The 12,864-nt window shown below is 39.5% G+C and overlaps 1 protein-coding gene across 1 annotated transcript; it reads right to left on the reverse strand.

Annotated features, from left to right (window-relative positions):
- Positions 1-841: 841 nt before the first annotated feature.
- Positions 842-6,378, reverse strand: pigr (polymeric immunoglobulin receptor). The gene is made up of 8 exons (XM_077616091.1): positions 6,251-6,378; positions 4,501-4,842; positions 4,316-4,397; positions 2,734-2,975; positions 1,514-1,634; positions 1,285-1,370; positions 1,033-1,082; positions 842-956 (listed from the first exon to the last, which is right to left on the reverse strand). Exons 1-8 carry the CDS (start codon positions 6,297-6,299, stop codon positions 927-929), a joined length of 1,002 nt encoding a protein of 333 aa, XP_077472217.1. The 5' UTR covers positions 6,300-6,378; the 3' UTR covers positions 842-926.
- Between the last annotated feature and the right edge of the window lie 6,486 nt (positions 6,379-12,864).

The following is a 12,864-nucleotide window of genomic DNA, read 5'->3' on the forward strand; positions in this document are numbered from 1 at the left end:
TAAGTCATGAGAGAACAGAACGAGTTATTCCAAATGATAATAAGTACAACGTGTATAAAATGAAAAACAATAGTACATTTCATCTGTATCCAAAATGTATTTATTGAGCCACACTGTTAAAAAGCAGATAACATATAAATTTTTAAAATCTGCAATAAACATGATACAATAACCCTTTTTCTATGTGGTTTCTCATTTTATTCTTCCATTCAGTAAATATTGAATTAAACCTATTTGAGGTCCTTGATGGCATATTTTTCATCCTAATAACAAAATCCATCCTCATCTTCAAGAAAATGCCATTATTTGGTAAAAATAAAAAGATAAAAAAGATAGGGTTTTAAAATCAGTTTTATGTTTTAACTTAAAGGATGTTATTGGCGGCGATCAACATCAAATCCATTTTGGCTGGGAGGGCTGCCAGTCCTCCAATCATATTGGGTTGAACGCCTATCGCTGTCAATGACAGACACGATGACTCAATACCAGCTCTCCAAATTGAAATGGATTTGATCTCAAAATTCATCAATGGAAATGAATCAGTCACGGGACACAAGCAGCAAAATTCCAAAAGTAAAATTACATTACAAAAGAAATGTATACTTATATTTACATTTGTTCCAACATGTATTGACCCCTCACCTACTTGAACTACACTGTTTATGTGACTATCACCATCGAGTGTTAAAGCTGACAAGTGCAATTTAAGCAGAATTTAAGCTTCTTGTGCAGGCCATATTCAATGATATTCCCTTTATTTGCTGTGCGCCAATAAAAACTGAGTAGCAGGGCCTAGTTTGGAACCCCTTGCTCTAGCCAGTCACAAAAAAATAAACAAAAGAGCCAGTCACAAAAAAATAAACAAAAGCATGCTTCATGTTTCAATACACTTAGAAATCTGACAAATTCTACTCCACCATGGCCTTTTAGTTTGGGAGCATTATCCCTTTGTCCTCCTTTAAAAGGTGAAAAGAAAGAATTGAATTTCATCATTTGAATGGATGTATTAATATGCTATTCAAGAGGACTTACCATGTGTGGTGTTTTCATCTGTATATTTTGTCTTTGCTTTGGAAACTGGTCTGTAATAAATATTAACACCCTTATCAATGTTTTACTACAGTCTCATTAGTGTAGCTGGTGTACGCTTAGCCCATTTTGAGAACAAACGCAAGCGTGCAGTTTATATTTTGGATTGTTTGGCCTTTGCAGCCTTTTCCTCTTGTGGCTTAATGTGCAATATTTTTGTTGTTGAAATTGGGATGTGAATAAATGTCAACTTACCACGTTTCCACACCCTGGTTGTTAATATGGCCAAGGCAACAAGCAGCATGAATGATGCACAAAACATCACCGACTCCACAGTGAAACTAAAATGTGGATACACAAACACAGCTTGTTCAGAATAATGTCCAGCTTAGAAGAGAAAGGATGATTGAAATAAACATCATGTAAATTTTGCAGCTACATTTAGTGATTTTCAAATAAACGACTGTTGCAGTCACAATCTCACATTTGACACTGCCAGCCATCCTTTGTGATGGGTTTAGGAGCAGCTACATCTACAAACGACTGATTTGCTGCTGCTGCTTCTGCTGCTGCCATGGATGTCACAGTCACTGCTGCGGTCGTTGCTAGAAATAAGAACATTTAAAATTTATTTCGAGCACAATGTGAAAAACTTTGTGTTGTGTTGAAATTACTCTGAATTTCTAAGTGCTGCTACTCGTATTACTTGAATGAAACATTTAACTTACAAACCTGAATAATGTTTTTTTTCTCTTCACCTAGCTTTCACCGATTTATTTGTTTAGTATGTTTTGATTTGGTTTGATCCGCTGTTACCCATCACATTGTTACACAGGATCTGTCTTTATATGCTCCGTCTTTCAGTGCAATACTGGTTGCATCATTGTCAATGTCTTGTTTGTTCCTGTCATCTTTCCTGGTTTTGTCATGCAGGTTTTTCCTTGCAATTTTATTCTTGGGTGCACCTTGTTGTTCTATGAAGGCTTTTTTGTTAAATAAACACACTTATTGCTGTTGCAAAATGTAATTAAATCAGTAGAATGGTTATTGTGAATAATGCAATTTGCTTGGTTAAGAATTATCCATGTAACTATTGAAATGAAGTACCGGTCATACATTTAAATAAAGCTAGTGTTGGTCAAAAGATAATTTGACATTTCCATTGCAGTGAGAAATCAATATTGTAATTTGAACTAAGAAAATCGGAATCAGGTGTCAAACAGTTATCACAGTAATTCAGGCTTCATGTCTTAAAGAGTAAATACAAAAATAACACGCAAACATAGCACAAAGGCATAGCAGTAAGTAATCCATAGTGTCAAGTGTCATTACTGTAGATAAGAAGTGCTTTATGTTTTTTTATTATTATTATTACCTAAGGTATTGTAAAATATTGTAAATAAGACTGCTTTACAAGACCTCATGAACAAAATGAGGATGAAATGTGTTTCTTAGCCGCCTCGTGGTGTAGTGGTTCACCAGCCTAACTTTGCTGCAGGTAGGCGCGGGCTCAATTCCCGCTGGTGGCGGTATGACTGTGGTGCGGATGGTCATTTGTCTTTCTGTGTGCCCTACGATTGACTGGCGACCAGTCTAGGGTGTAGTCTGCCTTTCACCCGAAGACAGCTGGGTTAGGCTCCAGTAACCCCCGCAACCCTTTCGAGGATGGGCAGTATGGAAGATGAGATGAGATGTGTTTCTTACTTCCACTCGAACTGGTAGTTGATGGCCGGTGAAAAACTTGAACATGGACTGGAATTTTCTCTTGTCCAACAGCACACCAGTACCACCCCATATCTCTCCTATGCAGGTTCTTTATGGTGATCGTCAAAGTCCCAGTTTTGTCATCATTGATGGCCACAGATGAATCTTCATAGGTGCCTTCATTGCCTGTCATCAGGCAATTGTTCAAGTCTCCACTCCTACACCACATCTTCTCACTCTCCCTGTTGGTAAAGGACAATTCAATCAATTCTGTATTGTAGGCATTAACTCATGCGTACAAGTATGAATATGCTTGTCACAGATTGCATATTGTCTTAACTTTCATGTTAGAGCAATTCTTGCTTTGGGGAATTGGCAGACTGCCCTGTACCAAGATGGGCGACACATGAATGGCATATGCACATTTGAATTTAACCTTGACAGACAGCAGAGGGGGGATTGATCATGTTATGGGGTTCTTTTTCATTCAATGGAACACAGGACCTTGAGAGCCCCTATCCAGTTTGTTTTCCATGTCTCCCTCCACCAACACACCTGAATCAAATAATCGGGATCGGTATGAAGCTTCTGGACAGCTTGCTGAAGAGTTGATCATTTGATTGTGGTAGAGGAGGGAGATATGGAAAACAGGCTGGATAGGGGCTCTCAGGGACTGGAGTTGTAGGGTGAGTACGTCTGCCTCACAGTTATGAACTCAAGGGTTCAGACCTTTCTGTAATTGAGTTTGAATGTTTTCCCCATGCCTTTGTGTGTTTTCTCAGGGTCCTCCGGTTTCCCCCCACATCCCAAAAACATGCATAGGCTGGTTGAACAGGGTTGCCCAACTCTGGTCCTGGAGGGACACTATCCAGTCTGTTTTCCATATCTCCCACCACCAACACATCTGAATCAAATAACCAGGATCGTGATCAAGCTTCTGGCCAGCTTGCTGATGAGTGGATCATTTGATTCAGGTGGGTTGGAGGAGGGAGATATGGAAAACAGACTAGATACGTGCCTTGGAGGACCGGAGTTGGGCACCTCTGCTCTAGACTGTCCCTAGGTATGAGTGTGGAGTGTGAGCATGACTTTGTCTATCACAGTGGTTCTTAACATGGGCTTGATCGAACCCTAGCAGTTCGATGAGTCGGTCTCAGGGGTTCGATGGAGCCTCTGCCACGGAGGTCAAGACACATCGACTCATCATGTCCATTAACGATAACATATCCCGCTTGACCATTACTGGCTGCAAATGATCACTTGACATTGCTTGGTCAATCAGTGCTGCGAGGAATTTATATCTTGAATTTGAAAAAAAAACATATTTTATTTCACACTGAAGTAGGGTTCGGTGAATGCACATATGAAACTAGTGAGGTTCTGTAGCTCCAAGAATGTTAAGAGCCACTGGTCTAAAGTATAGGAAAAAAACAAAGATTCTTTACTGCATATGCCCTGCGATTGGCTGCACTCAACCAGTTTGGGTATACCCCACCTCTGCTCATTGTTGGCTGAGATTGGCTCCAGCACCCCCACAATCTTTGTTAGTGGTTCTGAAAATGAATGAATGTATATAATATACCTGAATTTTGGACTGTAAAGACATTGAACTGTGACACTGCGTCCCTCTTCTTCACCTACTCTGCCATTTTTAACAGACATTCCTGGAAAAAGCACATTCTAATTGTCTTACTGCCAAAAGGTATATAAAAGGTAATGTCATTAAAGCACTTGATAATATTAAAAAGGCATACATGCTTAATTCACCTGAGATTACTGTGACGTAAGTGAAAGAATTGACATCAGCTTGCCAAAATCCACCAAGTTCCACACCACACATGTACCAGCCAGAATCCTCTTCTTTTAAGTTCTGCATTGTCACTGTGAAGACCTGCTGGATTGGGTCATCAAAAATACTTACTCTGTCCTCAGTCTGGCTATCAGAGACGGGGTTATCTGTACGGGCCAAGCTTGTGCAGAATTCCCTCATCTTTCCCTTGCACCAGTACTTAACAGAACTGGCATACTGAGGCTCATAATGACATGGGACGAGTAGTGAGTTGCCCTCCATGACTCGAAGCTCGGCGGCCATCAGCCCACCAAGAATGCCTGATGGACAAAGGAATTGCAGTTATTTCTTGTGCTGTTTCAATTTCAACTTTGAACAGTGGTGGACGTCAGGACCTGAAAGGCCTTTTCTGCTGGCCTAAAAAAAATATCAGAATCACAGACTGATGTTAATTATGTTTTGTCCATGAATACTTATTAATAATTCCAAATTGTCTGTCAGCTTCCTTTCATTGCTTTTCTCCTGGTTGCGCTGCTTCCAGATGTGTGTTTTCATATTTAAGCATCTAACCAATCACATTTCAGCTATTTGTTGCCAGGGTCAGAAATCTGCCTTGAGGCCTTCACAGTCAGTTCTGCAGGCTCTGCTGCATAAAACAAGCGACGATAAAACTGTTGCTTTAACCAATCAGAATTCGATTTGGCGACCCCAAGGCCTTCTCGCAGGCGTAGGGATACGTCATTGCCTTCTCGCAGGCGTAGGGATACGTCATCGCTTTCACCAACTATGATTGGCTAGTGATAGAGTGGACTAGCCAGAGCTACCAAACTGTATCTGGAGCGAGCTGCACAAGCAAATATATTGTTGTGTTGATTCAATAGCGGTTTTGTCAACCCGCAATGGTTGAAGGAGGAAAATAAATGGATTTGTTTGCAGATTTACTGTCAAAGCCATTTTCAAGACAGACTTTTCAAGAAAAAAAAGCTGGACATCATTAAGAATGGTCCGACAACTCCGAAGCCAGGAGGCCTGTCACAACCGGGAACGAACATTTGCAGCCCTAAATCGAATAAAAATGTACTATGCCAGAAATAAGACAGGACAGGCTCGACTTTCAGCATTAGCTTCGATGGCGATAGAAAAGAAGGAGGAAAGAAAGGAGGATGGATATTGTGTACAAGTAAAAATGATTTTTGGTGAGTAAAATATGGCTATATTCCTAAATAATATTTCAATTGTATGAGGTTATTATTGATGATTTTTTTATGTGCCGCAGACTTTGAAGAATAGCAACGTTGCAGATATTAAAAAGTTCATGAATGCCTTGCCATGAGGGAAGAAAAGGGAAGTGCTTTGGCAGTTTCAGTTTCATTTCTCTTTTATCAAGAAGATTCAACTCAATCTTTCGCCAAAAGTAGATTGAGTCCCCACATTCTTCTTTGAACAAATAAACAAAACAGACTTTTGAGGACTTATAAAACAAAATGTGAGATATACTACACACGGAGTACTGCAAGTTTTTATTTTTTATTTTTTTATTTTTTTAATGATCGCCCACCGAACTAACGTGGAATGTTACCGACTAGAAGATTTTGAAATATCTTGTACTCCAGTTTATTGGACTACGGAGGAACGATGTATCCTATTCTTTGCTCTTTCTCATCACAAACGTTTCTTTCAAAAAATTAAATAAATAAAATACTGACACATCACAGTTGTTTTTTTTACCTGGTATCCATGGCAACAAGTTGAGCAAAAGTCGGTTAACAAAGTACATGTTTCAATTGGTGGTGATTTTCGATCCTTATTCCTTTCTTCTCCCGGTTCTCAGTTTTCTGTGTGCTATTTCAACACCACCCTGGTCATGTGACCATAAGTTGGATCAAGATGTTGAATGTGTTAACTACAACAGTGCCAGATAGGTTTGAAGAGAATGCACTGTCATTGTTTCAGCTTCAAAATTATTAATATATTAAGTAGGATTGTGAAATATGCTGTTGTTTACCATATTTGTTCAAGGTTAACCATGTTTCACAGGTTTAAAACTTATGGATCTCCATGGTGTGCTACGATACCCATTATTAATGTACCAATGCGATGCTCAGTGTGGGCTCCCCTATTTTTCCAGGATCTTTAAGTACGTGTTTTCAGTACTATTATGCTTTTTGGCTGCTGTAAATCAAACAATGAGGCAAAGATGTCCACTCACTTCTTTAGAAATTAATGAAAGTAAAAGATCATCATGTTATATCGAAAACTTAGCGTATGTATCTTGATTTCAATACAAAACAACATTATTTATCATTTTCACGTTACATTATATGTTGCATGATTTTTACTGGTCTGAAATAATTGCGCTATGATTCAGCATCAAATGGTATCCTCAAAAATATCTTTAAAAAAGTTGGATTGGATCATAAATCAGAATGTCACTATTGGGGCCTAATAATCATGAGCCCCCTGTTCTTCAAGACCTTAAGCTTAAGGGGTCTTTAAGAAGACTTCATCCAATGTAAGCTAAGAAGTCAAAGTAAACACAATTTCAATTTTTATTCTTCGTAACTATAGACACCTGGTTGTTACCACACAAGTGTCCCTGTAAATAAAACACAGTTGACCATAAGCCACATTATTGTAAATGGGAGGGAAAAATGTGGCTTATAGTTTAAAATTAAAGTTTTTACAGTACAGGCCAAATGTTTGGACACCTTGTCATTCATGACAATTTACATTTTTGATACTCCCTAAGGGGCGGCCCGGCGGATGAGTGGCTAGCGTGTTGGCCTCACAGTGGGGGACCTGGGTTCAAATCCAAGTCGTCCACCTGTGTGCAGTTTGCATGTTTTACCCGGGCCTGCGTGGTTTTTCTCCGGGTACTCCGGTTTCCTCCCACATTCCAAAGACATGCATGGTAGGCTGATTGGACACTCTAAATAGCCCCTGGGTATGAGAGAAAGAGAGACAGAGAGGGAGAGAGAGGGAGATAGGGAGAGGGAGAGATCAATATAGTATATTCTTTTTTTCTCTCGGTGTCCAAACCGCGTTTCCACACAAGGTTCGCGGGGGTGCTGGAGAGCACCTAACTATGGGCACCTGGCCGGGAACACCCTGAATTGGAGGCCAGCCAATCGCAAGGCACAAGGAGACAGACAACCCAACACGCTAATCACTCTTTCATGCAAAAAGGAGCCCGGTGGACGAGTGGATAGCGCATCAACTGGTTGGTGTGTCGGCCTCACAGTTCAATCCCGGGTCGGGATCTTTGTTTGTGGAGTTTCCATGTTCTCCTCGGGATTAGGTGGGTTTTCTCTGGGTACTCTTGTTTCTTCCAGCATCCCAAACACATGCAGGTAGGCTGGTTGAACATCTTATATTAGTTATGAGTCTGAGTGTGGATGGTTGTCCATCACCTTGTGCCCTGCAATTGGCTGGCCACCAATTCAGGGTGTCCCCACGTGCTGTCCATAGTTGGCTGGGATACGCTCAAGCAACCCCCATTATAAGTGGCACGGATAAAGAATGATTGGATGAATTAACACTTCTGCATTCACCTATTGTTGATGGTAGGGTTCTCTAAACATGACTGAACTTAAAAATTGAGGACTCCAATCATGCTCAAAGTGAAGGCAACTTAAGGCTAGGTGTGTTTGCGCACCAAGAATTGACATTGATTGAAGACAATTGACGAATGCCGATAAAATATCAACCATGATAGAGAATGTAGAAACTAAATAATAATATTATTAATGATGCTAGTGGTAGTAGTCATCAATAATAATAATAAATGCCCAATAAAAATTATCTTTAAGGATTCATTGTTAAAAAAGATGATGATGCATGCAACCACACAAATATTGTCATTTCAAAACCAGCAAAAAAATCATCGTGGCGTTTACAACCTCATGAAAGCCACAAGGGGGCAGCATTTTGATTTTTAAAACACATTGCGCAAAATTACGTTGCAGCTAAAAGAAAAAAGATGCGATAATTATTATGATAATTATTGAAATTCCAAAGACATGTAGCCTTGGAAACATTGCATTTCATATTAAAATGGTTTTAAAAAATCATTTCTCTTTTGTTCTATCACTTAACGTACTGCATAAATATTGTGTTCGTCTCATTAAATACTAAGAGTTTTAGTGGGTTAGTATGGACAAACCTCAGCTCATTGATTCAAACACAAGATAAACAATGACAGGAACAAAAAAAAACTATCCTGACAACTGTGTGTTTATGTGTTTGAATGAGTCAATGGTGAGACATTATTACATTAGTATTACACCAGCATTTTCAGATAAGAACATAGGATTTTTATGGTGGAAGAGGCAAATACATATCGTGAGGCTTCAAAACATTTTTTGTTCAAACTCCACTATTTCATAATGAAAACTTCATATAAAAATGACAAATTAGAAGTTTATGTGCTTTGCTTTTAGTGCTCATCTACAATTCATTCATGCATTTTCAATGCCGCTCATCCTTGTCCAGCTTGTGGGCTGCCGAGGCCTATCGCAGCTGACTTTGGGCAAAAGGAAGACTGGTCGCCAGTCAATCATTGGGCTAATCTACCATTATGTACATTAAACCCATAAAGTTATTATTAGAAATAGAAAAACAAAGCTGTATAATTAGTAGTTGGAAAATGTAATTAGTGGTTAACCAATCCATGGGGAACATACAATGGGCAGCCACTGTGAAACCCTCTGGATCCAATCCCAATATTGAATCAGTGAATATGCAGTAGGGATAACTGACAATAACTTATTTGATTGTGGGAATGTGAGTATATTATGTGGACCAGTGGCGGAACAGATCTGATCAGGGGCCGGGGGTGATGAGTATGACACATGCCCTTTTAACCCATACATATGATACATATGTTCATTCGTTTTCTGAACTGCTTTATCCTCATTAGGGTTGCAGGGGGTCCTGGAGCCTATCCCAGCGGACTCCGGGCCAGAGGCGGGGGGACACCCTGAATTGGTGGCCAGCCGATCACAGGGCACAAGGAGATGGACAACCATGTACACTCACACCCATACCTAGGGGAAATTTAGAGTGTCCAATAAGCCTACCATGCATGGAGTGTGGGAGGAAACCAGAGTACCCGAAGGAAAACCGCGCAGGCCCGGGAGAACATGCAAACTCCACACAGGTGTACCGACCTGGATTTGAACCCAGGACCCCATAGCTGTGAGGCCGACCCGCTAACAACTCAAGCCGCCGGGCCGACATGATAACAGGTCTTTGTATCATCCTAAATATTTTTTAGTCCCTCCCCTTTACACCCACAAAGCCCCTAGGGCCCAGTAACGAGCCAAGAACACCCCCCACCCCTCAAGCTCTGCCCCTGCAATGGATCTTCTTGCGGTGGGCCTTTGTCTATTGTGAACATTATTTGCCTTTATCCGATTGGATATTGCTAGGCACTTCAACCTGCAATTTGTATAGTTCATCCTATAATGATTTTTTTTCTTCAAGATTCTGATTTGCTTGCTAGCATTTTATTGGCTGCTGCATTCTATCAACAAAATGCATGCTAAACAGACTTGTTTCACACATTAAAAGAGAGTGAGTTTAAGTTAGAGTAAGGAATTGCAAATATTCATTCGGTCACATTTATTTGTTAACTTTTTCTTATCCTCATAAGGGAAGGAAGTATATATCTCAAACTTTATACAAGGAAGGGCACAAAAAAACGTCTTCCTGGGCGGCCCGATGGACAAGTGGTTAGCGCGTCAGCCTCCTAGTTCTGAGTTCGAGGCCCAGACCTTCCTTTGTGGTGTTTGTATGTTCGGGTTCAGTTGTTTGGGTTTTTTCCAGGTACTCCTTGGAGCTGGGCGATAAAACGATAATGATAATATACCGTAATTACTCGAATATAACGCGCACTCGAAAATAACACGCAGGTATAACTTTGGGCCAAAAAAATCTGGAAAAACGCAGTACTCGAATATAGTGCGCACCTAAAATTTCCCGCTGACGAAAATCAGAAATCTTACCTTTTTTTCTTCGTTTCACGATTGTTTTGTTCAAACAAATTTATTCATTAGAATCCTTCAAATGAAAAGTTCCTCTCTCTCTTTGTCTGTCCTCTCATACATCTCTTCGTTGAGAATCCTATCAACGTCCACGCTTCCTTCATCCACTTCCTCTTCCTCCCACAACACATCATCCAATTGGCTTTACGAGATGACGTAAAATCCGTGCGTCAAAGTGAGTTTGACAATGCTTTTTTCGATCGAAAATTTGTAATTTATTTTAGTTATTGATTATAACACTGAACTGAGAGAGGGTGAACTGAGACGGGTACGAGGCTAGAGGGGGGCAGTGGTGGTCTCGGCTTTACGAGATGACGTAAAATCCGTGCGTCGGCTCTACGAGATGACGTAAAATCCGTGCGTCAAAGTGAGTTTGACAATGCTTTTTTCGATCGAAAATTTGTAATTTATTTTATTCAATTCAATTTCAATTCAATTTATTTGGCAAGAAAAAGCACCAGGCTAAGGGCCATGTAACAAGACACAAAAAAAAAAAAAAAAAAAAATTATAAAAAAATTAGTTTTTGATTATAACACACACCCCCAACTATTGGAATTAATTATTTTGCAAAAACCTGCGTGTTATATTCGAGTAATTACGGTAGTTAAATAATTTTTGTCAACAATAATAAAAACTTTTAATAATTTAAAACTGCAATTACTCCACGCGACCACCACATAGAACGGGGGCGCTGTTGCGAGATGAACGCTAGTTCCAGAACAACGCTTAGGTGAAGAAGAGGATGACAAGCAAACATGTTTTTAGGTTAGAAATAGAGGCATGAAGGCAAAAAAACAAAACATTTTCCTTACTTTTTAAAAAAAAACTTGTAAATACCTGTGGAAAGAGTAGCCTTATCGAAAATGTTATTAACCCGCTGTCCTCATTTGAAAACAGCTTGTAATATTTTTCTCACTTCATCAAGGTGGATCCCTATTCTATGTAAAATAAATGTTGCAAAAATCTAAAAATTGATATCTTGGGTAAAAATGGCTGAAGTTCATCCAACTTTTTTTTTTTTTTTTTTTTTGTAAATGGCCGTATATGACATAAATTTACAGTTTCTGTGAAGCTGAAAATTGTCTGCTGGCCACCAATTTAAGGTGTTCCCTGCCTGGTGCCCATAGTTGGCTGGGATAGCGTCCTGCACCCCACAACCCTTGAGAGGATAAGCTGTACGGAAAATAAATGAATGAATGAGCTGTTCTTGTCTATATTCAACATAGGGACAAGTTGGAGTGGTCAATCAACCCACTAGGTCGGGGGTCGGGAACCTTTTTGACAGAGAGAGCCATAAACAATTAATATTTTCTAATGTTATTTCTTGAGAGCCATTCTCGGAATTGAAAAGTAAAAATATATGAAAGTGTAATTTTTTTTTTTTTTGTCATTACATCACTTTTAATGTACAAAAAGTCTCTGATTTCTTTTGACAACATTGTTATGTGGTTGCTTACAAAATCAGTATCAATGATATCATGTATGCAGAAGAGTAATAAAAAACAAAATTATGATTAAAATAGGGGTACAGGTAGTGTCGACGCCGCAGTGATGCTCTTGTTAGTGCGTTCGGGACTCAGCTCTCTCACCAATGATTTCCATATTTTACCTCACAGGTTAGTGGAGAGCCATATGTACCCATGGAAAGAGCCACATATGGCTCCCGAGCCATAGGTTCCCTACCCCTGCACTAGGTTGTATGAAATGCTAAGAGACCAAAGAAAACCAATGAAAGCATGAGAAGAGCAGGGAATATCCACGCCGGAGGGGATCGAAGATTTGATTCCGGAACGGTGAGGTGATGATGATGATGTCGCTGATGATGTCCATCTTGACAATGACGTCGTTGATCGCTTACACACTCAATGTAACACAGATGTATCTTCCTTAATCTGAAGCTGGGTACAGCCTCTTTTATGTTTTTATGAAATATTTTCTGTGAAACATTTTTCTTTATTTATCGCCTAAAACTGGTATGGAGACCCTCTTTTGTTTTGATTATTTCATATAACAATGATCAAATTCAGTTTATCCTTCAAGTTTTATTTGATTTATCAAATACAGAATTTGACTGATTAGATTTTTTCATAGATTGCTTTGAATTGCATAACCATTGAGTGAGAACAATAGCCTTGTGCAATTCATGCACTCCTGTTTTGTCTGTTAATAATAATCTCCATAGCAACAACGCTACATAAATCATCAACTGATAACTGAATAAACACTGGAAATAATTATGATTCGTAAGGATTACTCAAAAGTATACAGACACGTTTCATCACACCACTGAAAATCAC

Source organism: Stigmatopora argus, chromosome 12, assembly GCF_051989625.1.
Source record: "Stigmatopora argus isolate UIUO_Sarg chromosome 12, RoL_Sarg_1.0, whole genome shotgun sequence".
Lineage (NCBI taxonomy): Eukaryota > Metazoa > Chordata > Actinopteri > Syngnathiformes > Syngnathidae > Stigmatopora > Stigmatopora argus.